This window comes from Mustela putorius, unplaced genomic scaffold (genome assembly GCF_011764305.1).
Source record: "Mustela putorius furo isolate JIRA1106 unplaced genomic scaffold, ASM1176430v1.1 tig00003909_pilon_pilon_pilon, whole genome shotgun sequence".
NCBI classification, from domain to species: Eukaryota; Metazoa; Chordata; class Mammalia; order Carnivora; family Mustelidae; genus Mustela; species Mustela putorius.
The window spans coordinates 11,436,137-11,462,343 of record NW_025422057.1 but is presented as its reverse complement, the minus strand read 5'-3'; the positions used below and the strand labels follow the sequence as shown (position 1 = coordinate 11,462,343).

Here is a 26,207-nt window from a genome sequence, read left to right as displayed (position 1 = left end):
TTTGCAGTTTCTGGAGAATGCTCGATCGGAGGACTTGGTTCTCAGCAGTGAGTGGCTCCCTGAAGGCCACCCCTTCCCCAGGCCCGAGATGGACAGGAAACCTTCGACTGCAGCAAGTAGACAATTGAGGCTGGGGAATCAGGGGGACAGCAGAGCGGTCACATGAGGGGTGGGTCATCGTCACCAGCTGGCACACTCAGACAGATCCTGTCTCCGCCAGTTATCCCGTAATGACCAAACTCCGTTCCCTTCTCTCTCATAGCGATCCTGGTGTGATTAATAAACTGCACAGTCACCCTCGACAGCAGGGAGTTTTGCAAATGGGAAAGTCTGAGTGGGAAGGCTCACAAGTAACCTAGTGTGGTCGCTGTGTTTGTACAAACAGGAGTTGAAGATTTGGCGAACGGGCTGGAGAGGTCTGGCAGCAGATGGTGGGAGCAAGCGGCACTAGGGAATCGAGCCTGACTTGGGCTCTGCCGGGCTCTGCTCGCAAAGGGGCGAAGAGGGGGCTACCTGGGCCGGCTGGGACAGCCCGGGCCAAGCAGGGTTTCCCTCACAGCCTCTCTACCCAAAAGAGACTTTCAAAAAGCACTTCTTTCCCCTTGCTGAAGTGTCAAGCCCGGAGTTAACAAGTCCAGGAAAGCGTAGGGCAGAGGAGAGGGTTCCAGTGTGTTCCCAGACGGGTTATGGGAGAAGAGGACATGCCCCAACTCCATCATCGGCACAGGCCACGAGCCCATTCACCAGTGCCTTGCGCTGCCATGGGGACCCTGAGCAATTCTGCATTTATCTTTCTTCCAGACGAGATCTTGTTTCTGTCAAGATGAACTATTTATCTGTGTCGCATGAAATGTCACAGACTGTAGGCAACACCAAGACAAACCCACACACAAGAAATAACCCTCTGGGGTGCGCACACACAGCTCCCTAAATCTGGAGAGGCTGTCAGTGATGACTTCCCAGCCGTGAACTTACTCTTGACAAGTACTTAACCCAAAAGGCGCTTGACAGCCCACACCCCTGGGGCCCTCCGTTTGTCAGAGCAACTCACTGTCCAGCTGATTTGCCAAGGGAATCCGTGGACATGCATGGCCCCTCCCCCAGAGGCTGGGCAAGGGCATAAAGGGTAACAGGTGGTTCTAGGTCTCACCTGGTGGCCTTAGACGATGTTTCATCAAACTACGAAATGCTCAAAGCATCCAGTGTTTAAGGACTCTTCTGCTCGTGTGTGTGTATGTGAACTAAAACTTCAAAGCTATTTGGTTTTTTATGTAAGATTAGTCATCATGCAAAACTCACTGGTCAAGCAGTTAATAAAATACACATATCCCACGGGAGGGTTTTGTACATTTCAGTCCTTACAGAAAACAAAGCAATTATAAATCCTGCACGGTCCTGAAAGAGAGGGAGCTCCTTCGCCTCTGAAAGCCGCCAGTCCTGCCAGCCCCTCGGCGGCTCATGTGTTGTAAATTCTCGAAGCCCTTTTAGCAGCAGTTTGGGCGTCCGGGGCATCTTCTTCCTCTTCCTCGGTTCGCTTGTGTTTCAAAAACAAGTCAGACTTCAAGAAGCGGCTGTAGCTGTCATACTTCATGAGGTTGAAGATCTAAAGGAGAAATGGATAAAGGAATCTGAGGTTGAGGCTAATCGGACCGTGAGTCATTCTCTCAAATGTGTATCAAATTCCTATCGTGTGCCAAAGAGGGCAGCTACGTGCAAAACCCACAAAGCAAGTAAGTCTGGTGCCGGGCAAGGAAGATTTCTTGGGTGGTTTTGGTCATTAGGAGACAGACTCCGCGGAATATAATAGTTAGCCACACGAACGAATCTACCTCTATCTTCCTTGGAAGTACAAATGCACACAACACTGATTCACACCCTTGTATCAAGAGGTCCGTTACAAAACTCCACTCTGTTTGGTTAGATAACACAGATAGATAACAAATAGGGCTGTATTTCTCCAGAAACTTGAGATGGCGGAACAGAAACCATTCCTGTAGAGGGGGTGGTGCCTGGAAAGGCCACCGTCATCTCAGATGATGCCAACCTTGTTAAGAACCCCCACCCCAGAAGTCTGGCATCCAAAATCTCAAATGAGCCTGTTGGGATGCCAAGAAACAAAATGGGGCTACTTGAACGCAGGCCGGGGAGTGAAATGACAGTGTTAGCAAGGAGAGGCTCCGGGAACAGGCCCTAATTAAAGCAAGCAGCCGCTGGCTACGGCAGGCGGACCCCAGCACACTCACACAGCCCAGGACACTGATCTGGGGAAGCGAGGACTCTCAGATACGAAGGGAGGACCCCCTCACGGAGCCTAACTCTCCTGGATTATCAGGCTGCGTCCTGCCCCGGAAGGTCCTCAGAGAACTGCCCCCTCTTCTTAGCCATGGTCCCTGTTTCTAGCCTCCCTCCCCTCCACTCCCACCAGATCCTTTGCCCCCCTCCTCCCTTGCCCTACGAAACCGGTGGGAAAAAAGAGAAGCATTTTCCGGCTGTTGCAGAATACAGTCTCTTGAGAAATCCTCCTTCTGTTTCTCTCTCTCAAACCTTTCAACTGAATTTTCAGGACATTCTGCAGAAGAAAAATCCACACCATGCACCCTGGTGTCTTTGCTTCCTGCACTGCGATGGGCTCAACAAGTGGGAAGTTCCAGGGCTGTCTAGAATGTCGCTCACTGCCAGGCGGGGTTATCAAGTGGGTGGTAAAACCCTGACATCGTTTAAATTCGACCTCTCCCAACACACACGCAAACTATTTTGAAAACTGAATGTCGGATAGAGCCGAAGAACTCAGAACGTCTGCCTGGGGGATGGGAGACCTGGAACCTTCTGCCTTTATACCTTCCTTTTCCTGAGACGGCTTCACCCACAGGAGAAGCGCCTGAATCACTCTGCTGCCGTCTGAGTCCACTGCTCAGGGAAAGATTTAGGACTTTGTGTATTCCTTAAACTCTTGCACTATGGCCTGCCCGTCCCCGGGGTGCCCTCCAGCCCTGCCTCGGATCTGCAGCTGTTCAGGAAGGACACGCCCCCGTGAGTCCCCACCTTGTGCCTCTCCGAGACCGTCACCTTTTATAGCAACCTTGCAATCTGAGACTGATGGGCTGACGTTTGGAGAAATCATTCACTTTAAAACAACAATAATAAAAAAAAAAAAAACCCTCCCAGAAAACACAAAAATCAGAGTCAAGGGCAAGGCGGGGGATGAGGAATGCCATTATCGCTTGGTGGCCTCCCACGAGTGTGCTGTGCAGGTGGGACCGCCCCGAGGCACCTGCCTGATTCTGCTCTCCCGGGCACAGAGCTCCCAGGGGGCCCCCTGACGTGCCCGCCCTGGTGGTCTGGCTCGAGGCTCAGAGTGACTCACGAACGCCGCCTCGTGAGGACCCCTCCTGGCACCCAGCTCTGTGCTCCCCTCCCACTCCAGGTCCGCAGCAGATGGGACCCAGCACTGCCAGCAGGATGCGGTTGGACCCAAGTGTCTCGTCTGAAGTCTCCGCGTGTGGGAGGATAGCATCCTGTTTGCCTGCCGTGCTCGGAGGCTCACCCTTCAGAGAAGAGAAGAAAAAAGCCCCCAGGGACGGAGCAGGCAGGGGACGGAGGCCAGGGCGTCTCTTCGGCTGAGGGGGGCTGCTCTAGGGCAGGCAGGACTCGGCCTCCAGAAGATCCCCAGAGGCCACAGGCTCTCGGCACTCGATGGTGCCAGCGAACGCGAGGGGACAGGGCTACAAACTATTTAACAGGAGCATAAAGGCCACTCCTGCCATGGGCAGGTGTGAAATGCCCAGGAAGGCTTTTGGGCTCAGGTTGCCTCTGGCAGGAGCCTTCGCCCGCCTCCTGGAGCTATGCAGTGGCCGCGGGCATCAGACCCCTGTAGGAGAAGGAACCACATTTTCCGAGGCTGCAAGCTGCCTAGCAGCTCATCCCTGCCCCCAGCAAAGGGTATCCTGGGCACTGGCCTCAGAGTGCACAGGAACAGGGGGCTCAAGTCCCAGCCACCCCCCCATGGGGCTGCTGAGTGAAAGAGAATGCTCCTAAAAATCCCTTCCCAGAAAGTGCCCAAAGGCAGTGTCTCTAGCTGTGGACCCCAGGCCCCAGCCTCATTGGTCACAGAGCAAATGGCTGTGACTGGGGTCCTGTAAATCCTCACTCAATGAATGAACAGAAACTATCTAATGTGCAGCAACAGAGGGCTGACAACATGGGGAGGGGGCACTTTCCAGCCATGCACGGAGCATCCTTTCTGTCGAACCCTCACCGAGACCCTCTGACACCTGCTTGCAGAGAGAAGAGACAAGGCCTCAGAGACTCAGGGCTTTGCGCCACAGGCGGCATGTCCATCTACTGGGGCTGCTGTGAGACGTAACCCAGACTGCGGGGCTCAAACAACAGAAAGTTCTTTCCCACGGTTCTGGAGGCTGGGACTCTAAACCGAAGGAGTTGGCAGGGCGGGCGTCTTCTGAGGCCTCTCTCCCGGACTTATTCAGATGGCCCCAACTTGGGGTGGTTCAACTTACAATTTTTTGACTTTATACAACACACATTGAGTAGAAGGCGTACTTGGAACATTGAACTTTGGTCTTTCCCCAGGCAAGTGATAGGCGGTCTGACCCTCTCTGGTGATGCGGACCCGCCATCATGGGCGCCAACGGCTCACGCTGACAACCATCCTACCTCCATACAGCCGTTCTGTTTCCACTTCCAGTACAGTAATCCATAAACGACGTGAGATATCCAACACTTCATGTGTGAAATAGGCTTTGCGTTGGATGATTTCACCCAGCTGTGGGCTAATGTGTGTTGAGAGCACGTTCAGTGGGGCTAGGCTGAGCCATGTGGTTCGGTAGGTTAGATGTGTTTAATATCCTCTTTAACTTGCAGTATTTTCCACTTACTGTCAGGATGTAGCTCCATATTGAGTTGAGGAAGATGTGTCCATGGCCATCTTCCCCCTGTGTCCTTACACTCTTTAGGTGTCCTAAACTCTTCTTCTTAGAAAGAGACCAGTCATACTGGATTAGGGCCCACCCCCAATGACCTCATTTTACATTCAGTATCTCCTAAAAGGCCTTTAAACACAGTCGCATTCTGAGGTCCTGGGGCTTGGGACTCCGACACCAGGTTTTGGAGAGGACCCGGTCGGCAGCAACCCAAGAGAGATGGGCGGGATGCGGATGCTGGTCCCCTTGCCCCGAGCCCATACTCGGAACTGCTAGGCTGTCCCACCGCTCAGCTGGCAGACCAGGAGGCAGTCACTGAAAATGAAGTCTGCGAAAGGAGTTAGACGCGAAAAGAATGCAACATGTGAATGTTACATGTCTAAACACTCAATTTTAAAAACGTGCTGAAATGAAAAACAATGATCCCAAACATGTTCCTCAAGAGTGTATCTGTGTAGGGGCGCCTGGGTGTTTCAGTGGGTTAAACCTCTGCCTTTGGCTCAGGTCATGATCTCAGGGTCCTGGGATCGAGCCCCCCATTGGGCTCTCTGCTCAGCAGGGAGCCTGCTTCCCCCTCTCTCTCCCCCTCCACTCTGCCTACTTGTGATCTCTCTCTCTGTGTCAAATAAATTAAAACCTTTAAAAAAAAAAAAGGAGTGTATCTGTGGGGGCACCTGTCTGGCTCAGTTGGAAGAGTGTGTGACTCTTGAACTCGTGGTCATAAGCTTGAGCCCCATGTTGAGTGAAGAGATTACTTTAAAAAAAATTTTTTTTAATGTATTTGTATGTGTAATGGGAAACAAATATCCCTAAAAGTCAGTGTGGTGGGTTGAATAGGGGACCCACAAAGTGTATGTCCACCAGGAACCTCAGAATGTGACCTTAGCTGGAATAGGGTTCGTTGAGGATCTCACGATGAGACCGTCTTCCAAGGAGCGGTGTCCTCCTGAGACAAGGAGAGGACATGGACAGACACAGAGAGACGAGGTCCCATGAAGGCAGAAGCCATGATCAGAGCGAAGCAGCCGCCAGCTAAGGAACACCGGGACGCCAGCCCCCATCAGAAACCAGGAGGGAGCAGGGAAGCATTCTTCCGTAGAGCCCGCAGGGGGGGGGCACAGCCTTGCCAAAACCTCGATTTCAGACTTCTGGCCTCCTGAACTGAGAGAATGGATTTCTGTTGTTTTAAGCAACTCCGTTTAGAACCATTTGTTAAGACAGCCCTTGGAAACCAACAGTCGACTTCTTGATTTCCGCTCGCTCCTACCTGAGCGCAGAAAATGGAATGGCTCTTGGCGTTCCAGAAGGTCCCTCTCTGATGGGGAGAACTGGCCTCACGGGGCCTGAACAGAGAGTATCACCTTCCAACACACCTCAAGTTGTCCTCGGGGGAGAGAAAGCAGGAGGTGGAGACAAATCGGGCTGGGGCTGGGGCCCCCGTGGGCAGACGGCATCCGAGCAGAGCGATGCAGCTGTCTGCAGCCTGCCGCGACAGTAAACTACCCAGCACCGCTGTGCTGGGCTCACGCCTGCAGGCAGCTGGAGGAGGAGCTCTCTGTGATCCGGGCAAAGGGAGCCCTCCTGCCCACGGGCATCGGTGGGCCAGGTCACGCCACCCAACCAAGGCCCCTCTGTCCCCAGGTCCCAGGGTGCTACTGATTAGCCTTGGCCTTTCTGCGAGGGAAAACATCCACGCGGTGCTCCAACTGGAGGTTGTTCTGAATCTGCCGTTCCGAGAAAGGACGCCCTTCCAGAAGCACCTTCGTCCGGGGAGAAGACAGGACACTTCACCAGGCTTGAAGGCCCCTCGGTGGGGATTTCATCACTGTCGGCAGCAGCACGTTTCAAAGCTAATCGTTGCACGCCGCTCAGACAGCAGGGGCATGGGAAGACCTCGGTGCGCACCCCCCCCCCTCTCCACACCCCTCTGCCATGTTACTTCAGCTGGATGCAAGGGGGAAATAAAGCCTTCAATGCAACAGGAAGTGCTTGTAGTGAGATTTTGTATTTGCTTCAAGAACCAGGGTCTTGAAAGAAGGCAGCAAGCGCCATGTCTAACTGCACCTTCTGGAACGCGCTCTCTGCCCACACACGCAGACCACAGACATGCTTTCCTACCCACGTGGACAGACAGAAAGCGTGAAGAAAGCAAGCTCCCTCCCTCTAGCCCTCAGGCCATGGAATGACCAGAGGCCGTGGGGCAGGGCACACACAGGGATGTCCATACCATGCAAGTTCAAGACCCCCTCCCTGTCTTCTGAGTGGGGTGCCACTCAGAAGGTCTGAGGGCGGCCGGCAGAGAGCAGCTCAGCTCAGCTCTTGTCCCAACCAACCAGGCTGTGGAAGTTTCTCTCCTGCTTCGGGACAGGCTGTCAGAGACGGACGCCAAGACGGGTAGGATCGAAGCTCCAGAAAGAAGGTGGGCATGGACCAAGAAGGAGCGCCCCCTGCTGGAGGGCGCTACCCCTCACAGGCCCATGGGTCTGATGCTGTCCCATGGAACAGGGGGCACTTGGTCCACTTTTTCCTGGGGTCCATCACGCTCAAATCCCAAGCCCAAATGATGTGCTTTCTACGTGGAGAGAAAGTATTTTCTTTTGCTTTCTGCCAAGGAGGAGACTTAAAAGCACCACCCGACCTTCTTCCCCTAAATACCTTTCTAAAGGTATAAAAAAAAAAAAAACCTCAAAGTATTTCAAAGGCTGTCTTTCCTGCCCTCCTGAGGCAAACAGCTGTGGGAGATTCAGGGAGCCAACTTTTCTTCCATTTGAATGAAAACCCACAACCTGCCCTTTCGAGCTTTGTTCACTGGAAAATGCCAAATTGGGGACTGGATTTAATCCAGGGGCAGGTGTCAGCTGGCACCCACGAGACAGAGGCGCCAGGCCCAGCCATCACTGTGGACTTGGAGATCCAGGGCATGGGGGAGGGGGTGGACCCCGACCTGCCCCCGGAAGCATGGCAGCCCCTCCCCCCACGGCCAGGTCCTCACCCACCGGCCCACCCCTTCGTCTTGATGTCTAAAAAGGAAGTGTTTCTCTCTTCTTGGGTTCTGGGGAAATTCAAAGTAAAGACACTGCCAACAAGCGGCCGGACGCATGGTTCCTTTCTCTGTCAAGGATGTGGCTGGGAGCATTGACATCTCACTAAAGTCTTTTCTACTTTTTTTTTTTTTTTTAAAGCATCAGAGGTTGAGAGCTTCCTTTCCTGTGGAGAAGGCCACCTCCCTCCTGCTTTCCCCAGACTAGACTTAGCACCAAGCCTGGGCGAGAGGGTCCTGGCAGCACTTGAAACCTGCTTTAGGTATAGGCACTGGCTCCCTCAGGAACATTCTCTTTCATGGCCCCAGGAAACCATGATTTCAAGGTGCCACGTGCAATGAACTTGACCCTCCCACTGCCTCTAGTCTCCTCGTTGGCCCAGGGGGAGCCGACCTGGCTATTCTGTGGAATTCAGACCAGAGGATTCAGGGCGAGAAAGGTGTGTAAAATGGTGCGGAGACACTTCTAGGAGCAGAGTTGTGTTTTAAATCTTTTGACATGGCACGATCTCAAGTCACTGAGCAGATTTCAAGGCACACCATTCTTACCCCTTCAGGGAAGGGTCTGGAAGGATACGGAACACACAGGTGTTACTGCTAGGGAGAGGGAAGGCACGGCCTAAGGGGTTTTAACGCTTTGGTTCAGCCCCTCCTGGGTTATGTGAATTTTCTTTTCTTCTCAACAACAAACGTAGTTATTTATCTACTAAAAATCATTTTCAGGAGCGCCCAGGAGGCTCGGCTGGTTAAGTGTCTGACTCTTGGTTTTGGCTCAGGTCATGATCTCAGGGTCGTGAGATGGAGCCCCATGTCGGGCTCTGCGCTCAACACGGAGTCTGCTTGAGATTTTCTCCTTCTGGTGCCCCACCCCCACTCGTGCTCTTTCTAAATTAATTAATTAAAATCTTTTTTAAAATTAATTTTTGAAATTAACCTGCTCAGGGGCACCTGGGTGGCTCAGCCGTTAAGCATCGGCCTTTGGCTCAGGTCATGATCCCAGGGTCCTAGAATAGAGCCCCGCATCAGGCTCCCTGCTCAGGGGGGAGTCTGATTCTCCCTCTCCTACTCCCCCTGCTTGTGTTCCCTCTCTCACTGTGTCTCTGTCGAATAAATAAGTAAAATCTTTAAAAATTAAATTAAATGAACGTGCTCGGAATCCTAGGTGACACAGTAACGGGTTGCGCTCATGGCTCTTGCTGGCCAAGTGGACCCCTGGCCCGGCCTTCCTCCCTGGAGCTCACAGCCATGGGTCCAGCCCGCCGAGCCGACAAGCCCAGCAGGGACGGACGCTGTCATGTCTTGTACAAAGGAAAACATGTTAGGCTGCTGTGACCAATTCGTGTTGTAACTGACTTGGTACTTGAGGGACTGACAGGAATGTTCTAGAATCAGCTAGGCCAGCGGGACAGAAGAGCCCGGCAGGGCCAGGGAGACAGATGTGGGAAAGGAGAAGGCAAGAGCCCTGGCAGGTCTTTCAGGGCCAAAGACGGGGCTGCTGTGAGGCCCGCGTGAAAGAAAGGTGGCGGCCCAGGCACGGAGGAGGACGGCAGGGCCAGGCGGCAAGGCGGAGGGTCAGGAGGACGGCCTGGCCCCCAGGAAGCCCCACGCCCACGCGGGTTCCCCTCGCCCAGCGTGGAGACCTCGGGCTAGTCGGGTCACCTGCCCCTGGGGTGAACTTTCTCACTTAAGAGCCAAGGCTCCAGGTCCCGGCTCTGGCTGCTTTCAGTTGGGGACGGAGGCTCGGGGAGGGTGAGGCACGGCCACTCTGCCACGGCTCCGGAAGTCCCATCAAGCCCGGGTTTCTCAACCTCAGCACCGTGGCCATTTGGGGCTGGATAATTCTGGGTCGTGCGGGGCTGTCCCATGTGTCCCATTTAGCAGCATCCTGGCTTCCACCCAAAGAGCCCGGTGGTACCCTCGGCCCACCCCCGTTGTGACAGCCAGAAAGCTCTCTCCAGACATTGCCCAGGATCCCCTGCAGGGGGGAGGCAGGGAGGAGCCAAATCGTCCCTGGTTAAGAACTACTGCACGAAGTTCAAGTTTATCTTCATGTGACATTCTAAAGGACACGCACAGCCCCACCCACAGAGGGTCCTGAGTAAACACACCGAGGATAACAAATGCATTTCGCCTCCCAAGTGTCTTATCATAACCTCCGTTTCACAAAACAGGAAGCTGACGCCCAGAGAGGGACTGCATCTTCCCCCAAGCCTCCCAGCTACCAAATTCTAAAGTCCAAGGAAAGGGGGAAATGTTGGGTCTAAGGGAAAAAGGATGTGGCTGGCAGGGAGCAACTTCGTAACATCAGGGCACTGACTTTGTAGACGGCGTCACGGTGCAGGTCCGAGGGGCAGCAGCGCCGGCCAAAAGCCCCATGGTACAGAGGTGGACACAGAGGTCACCCTAAGAAAAGGGAAGGCTGGACTGGGACGAGAGCCCCCACGTGCCCCTCCCAGCTAACCTGACATGCAGAGAAAATGACGGGAAGTCTGAGCTCAGCATCCAGGAAGTGATGGGCAGTGCGGGAGGGGACGAAGGCAGGTGTCAGGCCATCTGGGTACGAATGATGAGCCATGGTCAGGAGGCTGCAGGGTCACAGCTCGAACAGAGATGGCTCTGCACCGAGTCATCACCATCCTCTTGCACAGCTCGAGGCCCAAACCTTATTAGCCCGACTGGCACATTCTATAAATAGTTACCAATCAAAATCCTTGGAAATAAACTGCTTACCACAGCTTCAAGGCCTAACCCCAGCCAGTCCCTCCTGACTTAGTTTCTACCATCTTCCTCACTGACTATATAGTCCAGCCATACTGACCTCCTCTAGTAGATCCCCACCCCAGGGCCTTTGCACTTCCTGTTGCCTCTCCCTGGAAGGTCTTACCTGGCTTCCCCTTGCCACTCAGGTCTCAGTCACCTCCTCAGGGAGCCCTCCTTGACCACAAGATCCATAGTAGGCCCCTCCCAGTCACTCGTAGCCCACCACCTGCTGTATTTACTTCATAGCCTTTATCTTTTTTCTGTCTTTGTGGTTGGATGGCGGCTGATTTCCTCTCTGCACACACAGCTCCTAGCATGGTCCCTGGTACATAGTAGGCTCTCCATCAAGATGGTAACATAAGGGAGTGAATGAAAGAACAAATACCAGCAAACCAACCAGAACGGAAATAGACCTTCCAGCAGAGGGTTTTTAAAAGGGGGGGGAAAGAAAAGACACTGCAGGAAATTGCAGTTCATTGAAAAAACCAGTTCTTTGTAAGGTCGCCTCCTCCTTCCTGCTTCCCACAACTTAAATTTGTCCTTTGATTCTAGGCTAAGGTTCCAAGGAAACAGCCACAGTCCAAGACCAACCCCCACCCCCACGGCTGCCGCCCGCTCCTGGCCATCCCAGCATTGTGTTGAGCACACAATGTTTGCATGAACTGAGCTAAATCAGAGAAAGATCTCTCTACTTCCCTAAGTTTTCAAAGGGATGGAGTTTTAAGCCCCCAAACTTCTTTTAAGATGTCAAAATGTTGGGGCACCTGGGTTGATCAGTGGGTTAAAGCCTCTGCCTTCAGCTCAGGTCATGGTCCCGGGGTCCTGAGATCGAGCCCCATATGGGGCTCTCTACTCAGTGGGGAGCCTGCTTCCTCCTCTCACTCTGCCTGCTTCTCTGCCTGCTTGTGATCTCTGTCTGTCAAATAAATAAAATCTTAAAAAAAAAATGTCAAAATGTTGGGGTGCCTGGGTGGCTCAGTCATTGGGTGTCTGCTTTGGCTCGGGTTATGATCCCAGGGTCTTGGGATCGAGCCCCGCATCGGGCTCCCTGCTCAGCGGGGAGCCTGCTTCTCCCTTCCCCACTTCCCTTGCTTGTGTTCCCTCCCTCGCTGCGTCTCACTGTCAAATAAATAAATAAATAACCTTAATTTAAAAAAAAAAAAAGATGTCAAATGTCTAACACATCCTTCACAGAACACGCCGACCACAATTCTGGCCTGATGCTTTGGGGGATCAGGATCACAAATGGTGTCATCGTCCCACGGCACAGGGATGCCCTTGGTGTAGTGCGTGGGGCTCAGGGCCCCCTCGGTGGCTCCAGATATCGCTACAGTTTCATATTCAGTTTCCTTTTTCTGCCTCCGCTCTGCCTGTCACTTGTCATTTCTTGCTGCCCATCCCTGCACAGCCTCCACCCGCATTTCCAGCTCGCCATGACCTAAGATGCTGAGCCTGCCGGAACCGTGTGTACAGCAAGAATAAACAGGACTTGGATGAAGACCCAAGAAGCCCTGCTTCAAATCAGACGCACGGACACAGGGGTCTTCTAATTTACTGCTCACGGAGGATCTTGCCACCCTTCTAGGCTCTGGCTGTGAACTAATGTCCTGCCCTCCCCCCACCCCAGGAGGGTTGAGGCTCCCTGAGGTCTCCCTGCGGGACGGGGAGCCAGAAGCAGGTGGCTGGACAAAGCCAGAGCCACCAAGTGGGGCAGAGCTTGAGTTAGGTGAATTCTCTTGGTTCTACATAGGTTCCTCCTGGCTTCAAACTCCTGCACTTAGAAAAACAGCGTCCTCCAGGGGCGTCTTTTGGGAGCAGAGAGCCACAGGCTGTGCTGAGCACACATTTTGATGGTCACCAGCAAGGCTTTTGAGGGGCAGAGTTTTCCCAAAGTGGAACAGAACACAGAAGCCCTCCCCAGGGGCTCCCTGTGGCATCAGCTCAGATTCCAAATACCTTGTTTCCACCCTGTTGTGCCTTTGGAAGATGGTGCCTCTTTCTCCCTCTCAAATAAGTGAATTTTAGCAACAGGAGACACAAGTGCTTTCTTCACATTAAGCACTTTGAACTGCACTGTGGCACATGCGTACTTACAGGAAAGAGAAGGATGGAAAATCTAGAAGTCAAACATTATCCATGGCTTTTTTTCCAAGTACAGAATTATGAATTTTTTCATCTTTATACTTTGATTTTCCAAGCTTCTTTTGTTAAGCATGTATGACTTTTTATAGTTAAATGAGGGTAATTTAAACAATATTTTTCTTTGGGGGTGATTCAGCCAGTTAAGCATTTGCCTTCGGCTCAGGTCACAGTCTTGGGGTCCTGGGATCGAGACCCGCATTGGGCTCTCTGCTCAGCAGGTATGTTCTTCTCCCACCCCCTCTGCATCTGCCCCTGCTTGTGTTCTCTCTGTCTGTCTCCCCCTCCTTCTCTCTCTCTCGAATGAATAAATAAAATCTTTTAAAAATATTTTTTTCTTTGTCGTTTAGAAAAAGATGGGCCTCTGTCCCTTGTGCCTCCTCCTTTCCGTCTCAGCAAAAACCCCCAGCGTCTGCGGCAAGTGGAGCGTGCCCGGCCACAGGGCTCCAGTCCACCCTGAGACGTGCTTCAGGCCCAACTGCAGGACATCTGGGTCCTTGGGAGCCCGAGGTCCCAGGGAGTGGAGTGATGTCAGTGGACTGCATTCCTCCCTACTACCTCGGCTTCTGCGGCCCTGGACGATGGGGTTGCCGGTATTCACCTGGCCTTTCCAGTCCCTCTGCTCCAGCTGCTTTGAAGAGCCATGAGGGGCCCCCACGGATCCAGGCTGTGGGCGTGGCAGAGAGTGCGTGGTCTTTGAAGGCAGGTGGACAAGAACACATCTGGCCTCCAGCACCTCCTGCTACCTGTGTGACTCTGTACTAACAAACCACTGAGTCTCCTTGATCCTTGCTTTTTGCATCACCAAAATGGGAGTAATAATAATGCACGCAGAAGATTAATGAGATGGGGGACGCCTGGGTGGCTCAGTTGGTTGGGCGGCTGCCTTCGGCTCAGGTCACTATCCCAGCGTCCTGGGATCAAGTCCCACATCGGGCTCCTTGCTCAGCAGGGAGCCTGCCTCTCCCTCTGCCTCTGCCTGCCATTCTGTCTGCCTGTGCTTGCTCTCGCTTCTCTATGACAAAAAAAAAAAAAAAAAAAAAAGAAGATTAATGAGATGGGACAAGCCAAGCAGACATGAGACGCTGAAGGTACCCTGAACAATAAATACTGCTCTTAGTGAAAATATCCAGGACACAGGGGGTTCAGTCCAGGTTCTCAACCCTGCCTGTACTTTCAAGTTCCCTGGGAAATTTTAAAAGACTCTGAGGTCCATCGGACGCGAGCCCTACATGGGGCTCCACACTTGGCAGGGAATCTGCTTCTCCTTCTCCCTCTGCCCTTCCCCCACCCCAGCTCGATCTCTCTCTCTCTCTCGCAAATAAATAAATCTTTAGAAGAAAAAAAAAGACTCAGCGGTCCAGGTCGGGGCAAAGATCCTCATGCAGCTATGGACACAAGAAGTGCCTTTTCACCGTCCATTCTACTTCCTTTCCAGCCACAAATCCATGTCCATGGCTTCCTTCCCATTGGCTCAAAACCACCGCCTCCAGGAAGCCCTCACCAAGTCACCCACACCCACTGGAATTCCTTCAACACCTAAACTTGGTTCAGGATTCAACTCGCACGGAGTTTGCACTGCGCGCCCTGTCGCCGCCACGTCAACTTGAAAACATTCCCGAGCCACTTTTTGCCTTTGGATTTGGTGCCAATATACTTGTTTCCTAACCTGACGCTGAGTAAGGATGGATGCCGGCACAGGCTCCGGGCTCTCTACTCCAGACGATCCACAAAAGGCCAACCGAGGCACTGTACCGGTTCCCAGAGTGTGGTGTTAGGACCTGAAGCAGGAACTAGTTAGGAAGGCAAAGTCTCAGGCCACCCGGGAACCATCGCACTGGCAGATTAACTCTGGGGGTGAGGCCCAGCGTCTGTCTGATCAAGCCCTCCAGATGGGTCTGGGCTTGCTCACCTTGGAGGGCTGCTGAATGAAGCTAAAAGCCAATTTCCACCTGGGAGTCAAAGAAGGCCTTTGCTCCCTCGCCCCAGAAGGGGCCAGCAGAAGTTTGATATTGGTCCGTGTTCCCTCATCGACAAGTGTATAGGTAACATTTCGTAAGCACACTCTGAAGAGTCACATCTGCAAATTCATGTCTAAAATCTCTGGAGTGTAGTTTCGTCCCTTTTCCTATTACCACTGGCATAGCTCATAAAAAAACTTGCCAGAAAACTAATGTACCCCTTAGAGGTCCATTTCTTAAACTCAATTTGTCCTGCTTTAAGTGGAATAGAGTGCCCAACATTAACCTTTTCCTTAAAACTCAGGAGCCTCACTGTGAACTCACTCACAGCCTAGGGCCCCCAGAAGTGGGTGGCTGTGCTTAGATACTGGCACAAAAACAGCCCCAGGATGAGTACCACTGTGAGTCCTTGCGCTTACTTTCTAGATTTTTCTCTCTGTTCCCACCTGCAGCAGCTACGTGTTGCTTCCTCAGTGTGGGTCCCTCAAATAGCTCCAGCCTCCCTTCTAATCTGGGTTGAGAAGAAAGATAACCCTGCTGGTTCAAACTGTGTGTAGACCAAAAGTAGGCAGGCCTGAGGGAGCCTCCTATGGGTCAAATCCCAAGCCTGGCATTCCAGTCCCCTCTCATTCACCAACCACGGCCCTTCAGTGCGCCTCAACTTGCCCAGCCGGAGAGATAGCTTCTGGGGAACCTAACATTCTTCCAGCCTGGGAATAAGTGTCACATCCGGGGGCAGATAGGGCAGTCAGATTACCTGGTCCTGGAGTTTCTGGAACATCAGTGGGTGTGGTTCTTCTAGTATCTTCTCATTGAGCCGGGATTGCCCTTCGACATTGACTTGTGACGAGGCCTTACTGGACAGAAAGGTCATGTAGATCTCTTTTGCCTTTTCCTGCATCTGGAGGAGACAGGGGGAGCCTGTTATCTGGGAGCCCAGCCCTTCCCGCCTGAGCCCAGTTCTCTATACCAGCCAGCCCCAGAAGCTGCAGGAAAAGCAGCCCCATAGCCCTTTGGGGCTCTGGCTGCCGTCCCGGGGCTAAGCGCTGTGTGGGAGGCTCGTGCTGGACCCAGCCCCTGCCGCCATCCCTGCCACACATCTGAAGCCACTTGTCCTGTCAGGAAACTTCAACACTATCCACTCGGAAATGATGACAGAAAGCATCCCGGGCCAGAGTGGATGGTAGTCTGCGCCATTCAGGACCATCCTCGGAAGTCCCCAAATGAAGGAGAAAGAAGCCTGGCCCTAAAGGCCCCACACTGCATGGCTCTATTCCCATGAAATATCCAGAAGAGGCGGATCCACAGAGACAGAAAGCTGAGGGGTGGCCCAGGGTTGGTGGCAAACGGGTAAGGGCTTTCTCTGCAGGGCAGTAAAAGATTTCTGGAACTGGATTGTGTGAAGGTACCTTATGCCGCTGAACTGTGTACTTTAAAATGATTTAAAGCAGTAAAAATGAAAGCCCTAAAAAAATGGTTAAGTAGTAAGATTTGTGCTATGAGTGTAACAGTGCAATTAAAAAAAAGTCAAGTTTGGGGCGCCTGGGTGGCGTGGTCAGTTAAGTGTCCAACTCCCGATCTCAGCTCAGGTCATGATCTCAGGCTCAGGAGGCGGAGACCCACGTTGGGCTCTATCTTGGGTGTGGAGTCTTAAGATTCTCTCTCCCTCTGCCCCTCCCCCCTCTGAAAAAGTAAAATTAAAATTAAACATAGAAATAAACATTAAAAACATCAAGTTAAACCATGCACAGTATGCCAACCAGTCTTCGAGAACCTACTATGCCCTTTATAGCCATGACCCCATTTCCCTAATCCCCTGAGCATCCAGCAAAGGGCCATTTCCTGGTGACGCCACTTCCCTGATGAGGACACAGAGGAGGTGATGTGGCTTATTCCAGTCTTGACTACCCTTCCCCACCCTGTCCCTGTTTCACACCTGTGAGAGACATCACCCCCTCCAGGGGTCCAGTCGGTCCACGTTCCAGGACAGGGAATGTTTTGGTGCCGGGATATGAGTCTAAGCAAAAGGGAAAAGGCTTGCTGCTGCCCTGAGTCCCAAGTGCAGTCCTGCTGGAAAGCATCAGTCCTAAGTGGAGACAGGCCCTTAAAATTCTTCTAAGCACAGTTGGAAAAGATATGCCCACGTGCACTCAGGATGCTGCAAAAACCTGGAGCAGAAACACTTAGCGTAAGTGCTCTGTCTTAAAAACAGCACGCCTGCTTGCTGCGTGGTCCTCCAGGGCAACCCCAGAGCGCTCTGTTTTCTCCTAGAGAAAGGAGGCACCTCACTGGCAACGAAGATGGGGGTCGGTTCTCTGAACATCACTGACTTACCCAGTACCTCGCCCCACAGCAAGTCGGGAGACAAATGCTTCTGACCTGCAGCCATGGAGCCATGACCGGTTGGGGGTGGGGACAGGGGGGCTTCCTGAGGCCCAGAAAAGTGCCATTGTCTTCAGAGAGCCCACCTGGGACCCCTCACAGGCTGCAGAGCTCGGCTCAGGGAAGCCCAAGCTCTGGAAACATTCAGACTTCTAGAAACCACCGGAAGACTCCAAAGGAGCCTTGAAACAAGGGGAGTTTAACTGATTTTGGTTCCAGGGACTGGTTGATAAAAGACACCATGACGGTCCTACCCCCCCAGAAAGAAAGTCTTGACAGTATGGGGTCAACGTCTCAGGCCACAGTGTCATTTCTGGATCAACTATTGCCAAGAACCATTAATTGATGTCCAACTCAGCAACACAGTAGCCTCTCGGGGCTTCTCCAAGGGACATGTCTGGAGGCCATCGCAGAGATCCAAGCGCTCTGGAGCTTCTTGCCTTTCCAAGGCCCACCATGACTCCATGAAGTCAAGAGCCTCACTCCCACCACCCCTTCTGTCCGCGAGGAGCAGTTTTGGAAACCACTTCCTGTCTTAACAATACTTCATGAAAATACAATTTCAGCTAGTCTGATCAGCAGACTCCATGCAGAGCTCTGGAAATAGAAATCACTCTGGGGCTCCCTTTCCCCTTGAACACTCACACAGACACACACATGCACACACACACACATACACACATGTTTTCCAGATGAATCCAGGCTCTCTTGGGTGGTTCCGCAAAGGAGAAGTGTAATGAGTAGCTTGAGGCTTGGAGGTGGGGGGCGGAGCAGAAGGAGAGGAAGCAGGTTGGGGGCCTGAAGGTACGCTAGCCTCTGGGGTGCTAAGCCTCACCCACCCTGAGGTCCCCAGCCACCCCTCCTGAGTCTGTCTGGAAAGATGGTGGGGTCCCCGAGGCACACAGTCTGGGGCCAACCTGGTCCATGGCTGCCCCCACCCCCGGCTGAACACACAGAGGGGACTGGCTTCAGCCCCAGAGCTTATCTGCGCTGGGATAGGAAGCGTGACCAAAAAGGGAAACCCTTAGACTGCAGACCACAAGCCAGTCACGGGAAGGCCTGATGCCCATGCCGAGAACTCTTAACAAAAAAGAAGAACCAGGTCTCTTGAGTTATTTTGGTAGAGTTTCCATAGCTTTGTTAACCCTATTCTAGCTCCCGCCGGGAAGAGAACAGAAAATGGTGGAGCGGCCCAGGGCTACGGTTCCAGGTATGAGCTGGAAGGAGGCTGCCCTTCCCCAGCCCTGCCAGCCTCCAGCAGGGCACCTGCTCCGCGGAGAGCAGACAGGCCCAGCGTCCGACCCTGCCCCACTAGAAGGTGCTGGAAAAGGATCCCCGCCCCCGGGGCCCAGGTGATGACTCCTGGCATCAACCTGAGGCCTGTCTGTGGGAGTGTTTGCCCCCAGATGAGCTTCTCCCAGACGCTGCTTGAATCTGGGGCTTTCCTTCCCGCCTGGTGATGCGTCAGCCCTAACAAGACTCAGGCAGAAGTCAGCGCTCAAACGCTGCTCCCTCAGCAGATGCATGTTGAGAAGCAAATCCGCTTGAGTATCGGCCCTAGACACAGCAATCAACTCAGGACAACAGAAGCATCAGCATTCCAGAGCTCAGAAGAGCGTTGTTTTGACTGCCTCACTCCTCTCCCCCATCCATTAAGGGCACTGAAGCTTTTTCCCTGGGGAAAAGAAAAGCTCCTTCCACTCCACGTGCCCTTATAGCTAATGACCTCCCCACCCCCTGACTTGTTCCTGACACATCTCAGAGGAAAAGTGCGCACTTTCCATCTCCATCGTCTCCGTGACCCCCTCCTTGGCCTCCTCAGTCTGGCTTCCACAACCCCCCTGCCCCCCCACAACCGCCAGCTCAGCCTCCCAGCAGCTCCCAGACGTGTGCTTGTGCCTCAGTCCCTCAGACCTTCTTCTGATCCGCTCTCCGGCTCCTGCCTGCCCTCTCAGCGTCCTCCAACTCCTTCCTGTTTCTGTCTCCTTTGTAGGTTCCTCTCTCTCTGTTCCCCCATGAATTCTGGAGTTCCCAGTCCTCTGTCCTAGCGAGGATGTTTTCCTAACCACGGGCTCTCCCAAGATTTCATCCCAACCCTCTCTCCCCAAGCTCCTAACCATGGAGATTTCTAGAAATGTGGGCTTGGATGTCCCACAGACACCTCCACCTTAACACCAAAAAGCAAAGTGGCCCCTCCTGGCCAGTGCCATCTCTACCCCAGGAAGCAGGGAGGCACAGTCCCCAACACCGGTCTCACCCCAAAACCGCGCCTGTCACCAAGATCTGTGCACCCGGTTCACCCGGCCTCCCGCACACGCCTGCACAGCCGGTGCCCGTCCACTCCTGCCCCTCAGCCGGAGACAGACGACAGGAGAGGGCACAGGGGAAAGTTTAAGGATCGAGCCACTACCTTTACTCATATCAGCTTCAGAAAAAGAAGGAGGCAAAGAAAATATCAAGTAGACGATGCAAGCATAGTTCTGAGAAGTGGCTCAGGAAATGGAAAGCAGTTGGAGGGACGGGGGATGGTTCTGCCAAGAGCAGAGACAACAAAGGTGCACCTGCAGGGGTGGGGAGGGCGTGCCAACGGGAGCACCTGCCAACAGCAGGAACTCGGGGGTGTCAGGTACCCCGGACGGAAGGGAAGAGGAGAGCCGCAGAAAGAAGCCATGAGACCCCCCGCCCCGAGCCCTGATGCCCCCAACCCAGAGCGGTTCTCCCCTCCCTTCTCCATGGGAGACTAGAGTTTTCTCCACTAAAGAAACCAACTGGGGGAAGCTGCCCAACAGAGGCACGAGGAGGGCAAGGATGAGACAGCAAATGGTTAAGGGGAGCCCTACCACGGCCCGGACCCCCCGCAAAATCCTCCCAGCCCCACACGCTGGACGTCCGTGTGGTTTGTGAGCAAATCAGGCGTGCGGCCGCCGCAGAGAGACGACGGGGCCCCCGTCTAGAGAAAACAAAAGCAGAAAAAGAATTCCACAGAAGGATGTGGAAATAAAGTTGAAATCTCCGAAGGAGAAGTAGGAACCAAAAGCCAAAGAGATGAAAAAAGTAAGAGGGAAACAAGGTACAAGTGAAGGTCTCGCTCCGTCCGGGGGAGCAGGGCCGTCCCTGGGAAAGCGGCCAGAGAAAACAGACGGAAAGGAGTGACCAAAAGTCATGACAATCCTAACACCCTAACATTGCCCAGAACTCTACATTTCCAGATTAAAAGGCTCCACAAAACGCCCACACAGGGGATGAACCCCAACCCCCCAGAGCTTCTGCCTCTACAGCTGTAGGATATTTGTGATGAAGAGCGTATGCTCTTCCGGAGGGAAAAGAGCCAATGAAACAGGAGAGTTGACATATAAAATACTAATACAAATGGAAGACAACGGGGCAGTGCGTTCAAAGGTCTAAGGCCGTGTCAACCTAGAATTCAATTCCGTTCCATCACAGTATCAGTAAAGTGGGAGAGTAGGGAAAAATAGCATTTTCACTCAACCATTCTTGAAATGTCCACGGGCCACGTCCTCTTCCTCAGGAGGCTACTCCTGGCCACGCTGCCCCAGCACCAGGGAGCGACTCAGGACAGAGGATGTCCTGGGTCCCCGAAGCAGGCAAGGGGCCGAGGGAAGGCCTGTGGGGGCCGAGGAAGGCCTGGGGACGCCCCGGTGGCAACTGCGGTCAGAGCACCCCAGGCAGGTCCCTGGGGGAGCCCCGGCTGCACAGGAGAACCGAGAGGCCTGAGCCCACGCGACACCGTGTCGGGAGGCGTTTCAGAGGCCGCTGGAGGTTGGAAGAGTAAGAAAAGCACAAGAGGGTCCGAGGAGAGCAAACGTCACGGAGGCATCCTCTTTGGCTCAGCCGCAAACAGGAGAGAAAAGAGGCTCCTTGGTGAGAAAACAGTGACAAGGAGGCTGGTAAGTGCGGGCTCCGTCACAGCGAGGGGAAGCCGGGAGATAACATCTCGACGCGGCGCGGTAGCTCGGAAGCCACCGGGGCGCGCGGCCGGCCAGTGCTGGGTCCGGACCCCGCCGGGGGCAGCGGAGCCCCACGCGGGCCAGCCCGGACCCAGCCGGACCCAGGCCGAGACGCGCAGCACGAACCAGGGGGCGAGTGAAATCTGGAGGGTGCTGCGGGGGGAAGGGAACCAGCCCACCTTACTCCCGAAGAAGCGTGGGTCACGTGGGGAGGTCTGAATACTTTTTTTTTTTTTTTTTTTTAAACAAAGAAGATGGTGTTTTAGCCTTTTAGGAAAACCTCTGCTTTAGTACTTTTTTTTTTTAAAGATTTTATTTATTTGAGAGAGAGAGAGCAAAGTTTGGTGGGGGGTGCAGGGAACAGAGGGAGTAGCAGACGCCCCGCTGAGCAGGAAACCTGATGGGGGCTCCAGGCCAGGACCCTGGGATCATGACCTAAGCTGAAGGCAGAGGCTTAACCCACTGAGCCACGAAGGTTTGCCCTTTGGTACGTTAAATAAGAACCTCAAACACTTTAAATCCTGAAACAGTTTATAGTGTTAAATTATGTAATAAAAATCATAAATACCATAGACCCCTCCCCCTATAACTCTGTTAATTCTAAAACACTATAAAAAGGCAAGGTACCATTCTATTTAAGTGCCAGTGCAAGCCCTTCTCGAAGGTATGATTATTAGAAAGTGGCGCTGTGGGGCACCGGGGTGGCTTAGCTGGCTATGCATCTAGCTCTTGGTCATGATCTCAGGGTCATGGGACAGAGCCCCATGTCAGGTTCCCCACTCAGCTCGGAGATCCTCTCTCTCTGCCCCTCCTCCCCACACCCACATGTTCTCCCCCTTCCTGTCTCAAATAAATAAATCTTTAAGAAAGAAAGGAAGGGAGTCTGGGTGGCTCAGAGGGTTAAAGCCTCTGCCTTCGGCTCAGGTTATGATCCCAGGGTCCTGGGATCGAGCCCTGCATCGGGCTTTCTGCTCAGCAGGGAGCCTGCTTCCTCCTCTCTCTCTGCCTGCCTCTCTGCCTACTTGTGCACTCTCTCTTAATAAATAAATAAATAAAATCTTAAAAAAAAAAAAAAAAAAGAAACCTGCATTGCCCCACCACTTCCCCACCCCCATTCCTGGCTTGGTTTTTATAAATCTGTACAAACTGCTGTATCCCTCTACACAATGTCACAGAGTGAACAAGCCCAGTATGCCCATGCAGCTGGAATGAATGAATGAATGAATGAATCATGGATACCCAAAACCTTGTTGGGGCTTGTCCTGAGGCTTTATCACTCATAAATACCACTCGGTTTGAGAAGATAGATCCATCTCTCGTGTTAATTCATGAGGGAAAGGCACTTTACAGAAAAATTTCAAGCCATAAAGAAATTGGGAACAGAGAGAAGTGCTTTGAAAGCTGCCTGCTGGGTATGAACCCCCTGAAAGGTACAGCCATCACCGAAGCCCCAAGGAGGGCGGGGGTGCAGGACGTCACCCTTCCCAACTTCCTGAAAGCCGGATCCCTGTCGAGACCTTCTCCCTCCCTTGGGAAAGCACGGGCCAGGGCAGGCAGCAGGGACACAGCGTGGGCCCACTGTTTGGAGCTTCTGAGAAACATGTCTGTCCCTAGGGCCATCACCGTGGCAGGAGGGCAGGGGCCAGGACCCACCCCAGTGGGTCCTCAGGTGTCTGCTGACCTGAGTGGGGAGAACAGGAAGTAAATGACATTGGGCTGCTCTAGGCACTTGGATACAGTGGGGAGAAGACCCAGATCTCAGACCCCCAGAGCCTGCGTGGTAGCAGGAAGACAAGACAGTACAGAGAGGAAATAAAGAAACTCTACCCAGAAGAGGTCAGATAAATTGGTAAGGACTCTGGAGAGATCCAGCGGGATAATCCTAGTAAAAGAATGAAAAAACAAGCCAGCACCAGGCCTCTTTGAAGTAAGGAATGGGCACCTGGGTGGTTCAGTCGGTTAAGTGTCCGACTCTTGGTGGTGATCTCGGGGTCGGTCGTGGGATGGAGCCCCACATCAGGCTCCACGCTCAGCACGGGGTCTGCTTGAGAGTCTCTCTCTCTGTCTCCCTCTGCCCCCCCAACTCGTGCTCTCTCTCTAAAACAAATCTTTTTTCAAAAAATAAGAAATAAAGCAATGGAGGCAACATGAGGTTCACACCGGTCCACCGCCACCTCCGTTCACTGTAGAGCTCCCCCCTCGACAGACTCCCCGCCGGACCAGACGAGGCACGTCTTATTGTGAAACTCGGTTGGACTCACTTCTCCTCCTGCCTCTGTCCTCCTCCACTTTTTAAAATTAGTGTTTCAGAGCTTACTCCTGGTTTTACTTCCCCTATAGCCAGACCCACCAGAGAACACACAGACTCTGCAGTCTGAGCCCCGGGTCTGCGCTCTGGCCCCGACGGCACCGAGCCAGGCAGCGTAGGCAAAGCCGCTGCGTGTTCTCCCAAACCACAGCCCACACCTCTGGAAGGACGGGGGCGGTCATGAGGCTGAGCGCGATAACCCAGACCGAGATCGGGGCCCCACAGGCCCCACGGAGGCTTGCTTCCTTCCCAGCACTGCTGCCTTCTCAGGCGGCTGCGGGGTGAGGCCCTCACTTCACATTCTAGGCTTCGAGACACGAACCTTCACGGGGTCATATGCTGGGTGTCAGGGGTGGGGCTACAGCGAGGGGTTCTCAGATTCTGGAAACACTGTCTGTGGGATGAGGACGGGCCAGTCGAACCCAACCCTGCAGCCTTGCAGTGTTTACCCGGACTCAGGCTCTCCGCGTCTGACCTCACCTCCCTCCCAGCCTCAAGCCCAGCAGAGCTGGCCTGTGTCTCAAGCGCCACTGTCCCACCACCTGGCCTTCCTTCGGCTCTTCTCCCCAGGCTGTCCCCACCCCCAAACTCCCCTTCAGGTGTCTGCTTCTCCATCGACCCCCGCCTGGGCTCCCACAGAACCCCCACTTTCCATTTCTCTGCTCAGCACACTTGCAAAAGCTTGATTAACAAGCTGCTTTCCTTCTCGATGCCTGTTCCTTAAAGCAGCTCATCTGTCCTGTCCCCGCATGTCTTCCACACTCGTTACAAGGCCTGGCCCTGAGCAGGCCCTCCACAGAGATCTGGTGGACTCTGCTGAACCCGAGAACACATGAGCCTGGTGTGCAGGGAGAGCACCCAGGTGACCTCGGAATGCTGGTCCAAGTCCCAGCTCAGCTGTGGGGGCCTCAGCTTCCATGGTGGCAGAGTGGTGGAGGGAGAGACGCCGACCCGGAGGTCCCTCTCACCCTTGACACACAAAGAATATAGCAGAAGAACGGATATCTGTTTGCCTGCTTGGCTCTTACCTAGGGTTTTAGCCCGAGTCTGGACAAATCAAATTGCACAGTCCAGCATTTCCGGACAGTGGCCCCTGAGCCCTGCCCTGAGTGCTGGGGCCAAGGGAAAACAGTGAGCACTCCTGTCATTAGGGCGGGACCCCAGCTTTCCAGGACTGGCAGACCCACCCGCTCGCTTTACCCTAGAGGCCATTCACTGCCCAGGAGGCTCAAACAAAGTCATCCAGGGACGAGAAGAAGCCTGAAGGAATCAAATACCAAGGGTCCTCCCTGGGAAGCCTTTCTAGGCTGACCTAGGAAATTTGAGCTAAAACGAATCTATCTTAGCACCCATCTTTGCCTCCACACAGAGGAAGACCGTAGAAGGAAGGCGCCCTGCTCCATCTTGGGGGAAGTGTGTCTGCGTCAGGAAAAGACTCTGAACAAATCAATGATGAACATTTTCCAAGCTGCTGTCTACAAACATGTACCGGCTGCTGGCTTCGCAGAGTCTAGGTTTAGAGACAGAGGCTCAAAAGCTGGCAGGCCACGAGCTACATCTGCCCATGGATATGTTTTGTTTGGCAGGCAAGGTTTTACGTTTTCTACAAATTAGTTCCAACATTTATAAAATCTAATGGTTTCCTAAGAATCCAAACATCCAGCTTCTCTGGATAACCAGGCAGCACTGGGCTAAAGATGCCTTAGGAAGAGGCCAGACCCTTAGGGTTCTGGGGGGCAAGGGTGAGCAAGCGAAGACCTAAGTGGGCAGAACTCAAAGCACAGAAAGCCCAGACAGCCACAGGCCCCAAAGTGTTCACTGCCAAAGTCAGCTACAGCATCAGGCACAGCTCCTGGAGGCGGGGCCGGCTATCCACAATGGCCCCAGTCCCCACCACTCCTTATAGCTTCACACCAAAAGCTTCACGGATTAGTGTTTACTCACTGGCCCTTGTAGGCATGTAGCTGGTAGCCTCTTAGAAATACACATGCCTAGGCCTCATAAACACACCCGACCCACAGGCCTTCGTCCCCATAATCTCCTCCACCTCCCCCTTACACCCAATCTTCAAGGACAGAAAATCTGCTGACATCAGAATTAAAGGCTACCTCCTGCAAAGAGCACACATTTACCCAGGAGAACAGTCAGAAACTTTCTATGCGGGACGCCTGCCAACTACAGGATGTTTTGTAAGATACGTTGAATAATTGACAATCTATCTGATTCGAGTTGCGCTTTTATCGCCACACATCTGTTTATCATTTTACTACATCCGTACAAAATGCCGACATGTCAAACTCTGGGGAAGCATCCTCATAACTTATTCATGAAGAAAAAAAATCATGTGCAATGATAAACTTGAAATGACAGAAATTGTTATTTTTACTTTAAACTCTTTGTCCATTGGAACAGCTCCATTTAAAAATTAACACAATTTGGGGTGTCTGGGTGGCTCAGTCAAGTGTCAGCCTTCAGCTCAGGTCATGATCTCAGGGTCCTGGGATCAAGTCCCGCATCAGGCTCCCTGCTCAGCAAGGAGTCTGCTTCTCCCTCTGCCCCTCCCCCCAGCCCGTATGCTTGCTCTCTCTCTCTCTCTCTCTCTCAAAAATAGATAAAATCTTTAAAAAAATTAAAATTAACACTTTGAAAAATTATTAATATTTGATCACTGCATAATTTGAAGCTTTAGTCTTCCCCAAATCCAATATGGTT

The 26,207-nt window shown here is 53.1% G+C and overlaps 1 protein-coding gene across 3 annotated transcripts in view; it reads right to left on the bottom strand.

Annotated features, from left to right (window-relative positions):
* Positions 1-1,248: 1,248 nt before the first annotated feature.
* Positions 1,249-26,207, bottom strand: part of RGS10 (regulator of G protein signaling 10) — a 38,264-nt gene continuing 13,305 nt past the window's right edge. For 2 of the 3 annotated variants that reach the window (XM_004751832.3, XM_004751833.3), the window contains exons 4-5: positions 15,595-15,738; positions 1,249-1,603 (exon numbers count right to left, since the gene is read on the bottom strand). In XM_004751832.3, coding sequence (XP_004751889.1) covers positions 1,457-1,603; positions 15,595-15,738 — 291 coding nt within the window. In that variant the 3' untranslated portion in view covers positions 1,249-1,456. Of the gene's footprint in view, positions 1,604-9,063; positions 10,381-15,594; positions 15,739-26,207 lie in introns of those variants that run through there. The other variant, XM_045068730.1, reaches the window with a different exon arrangement.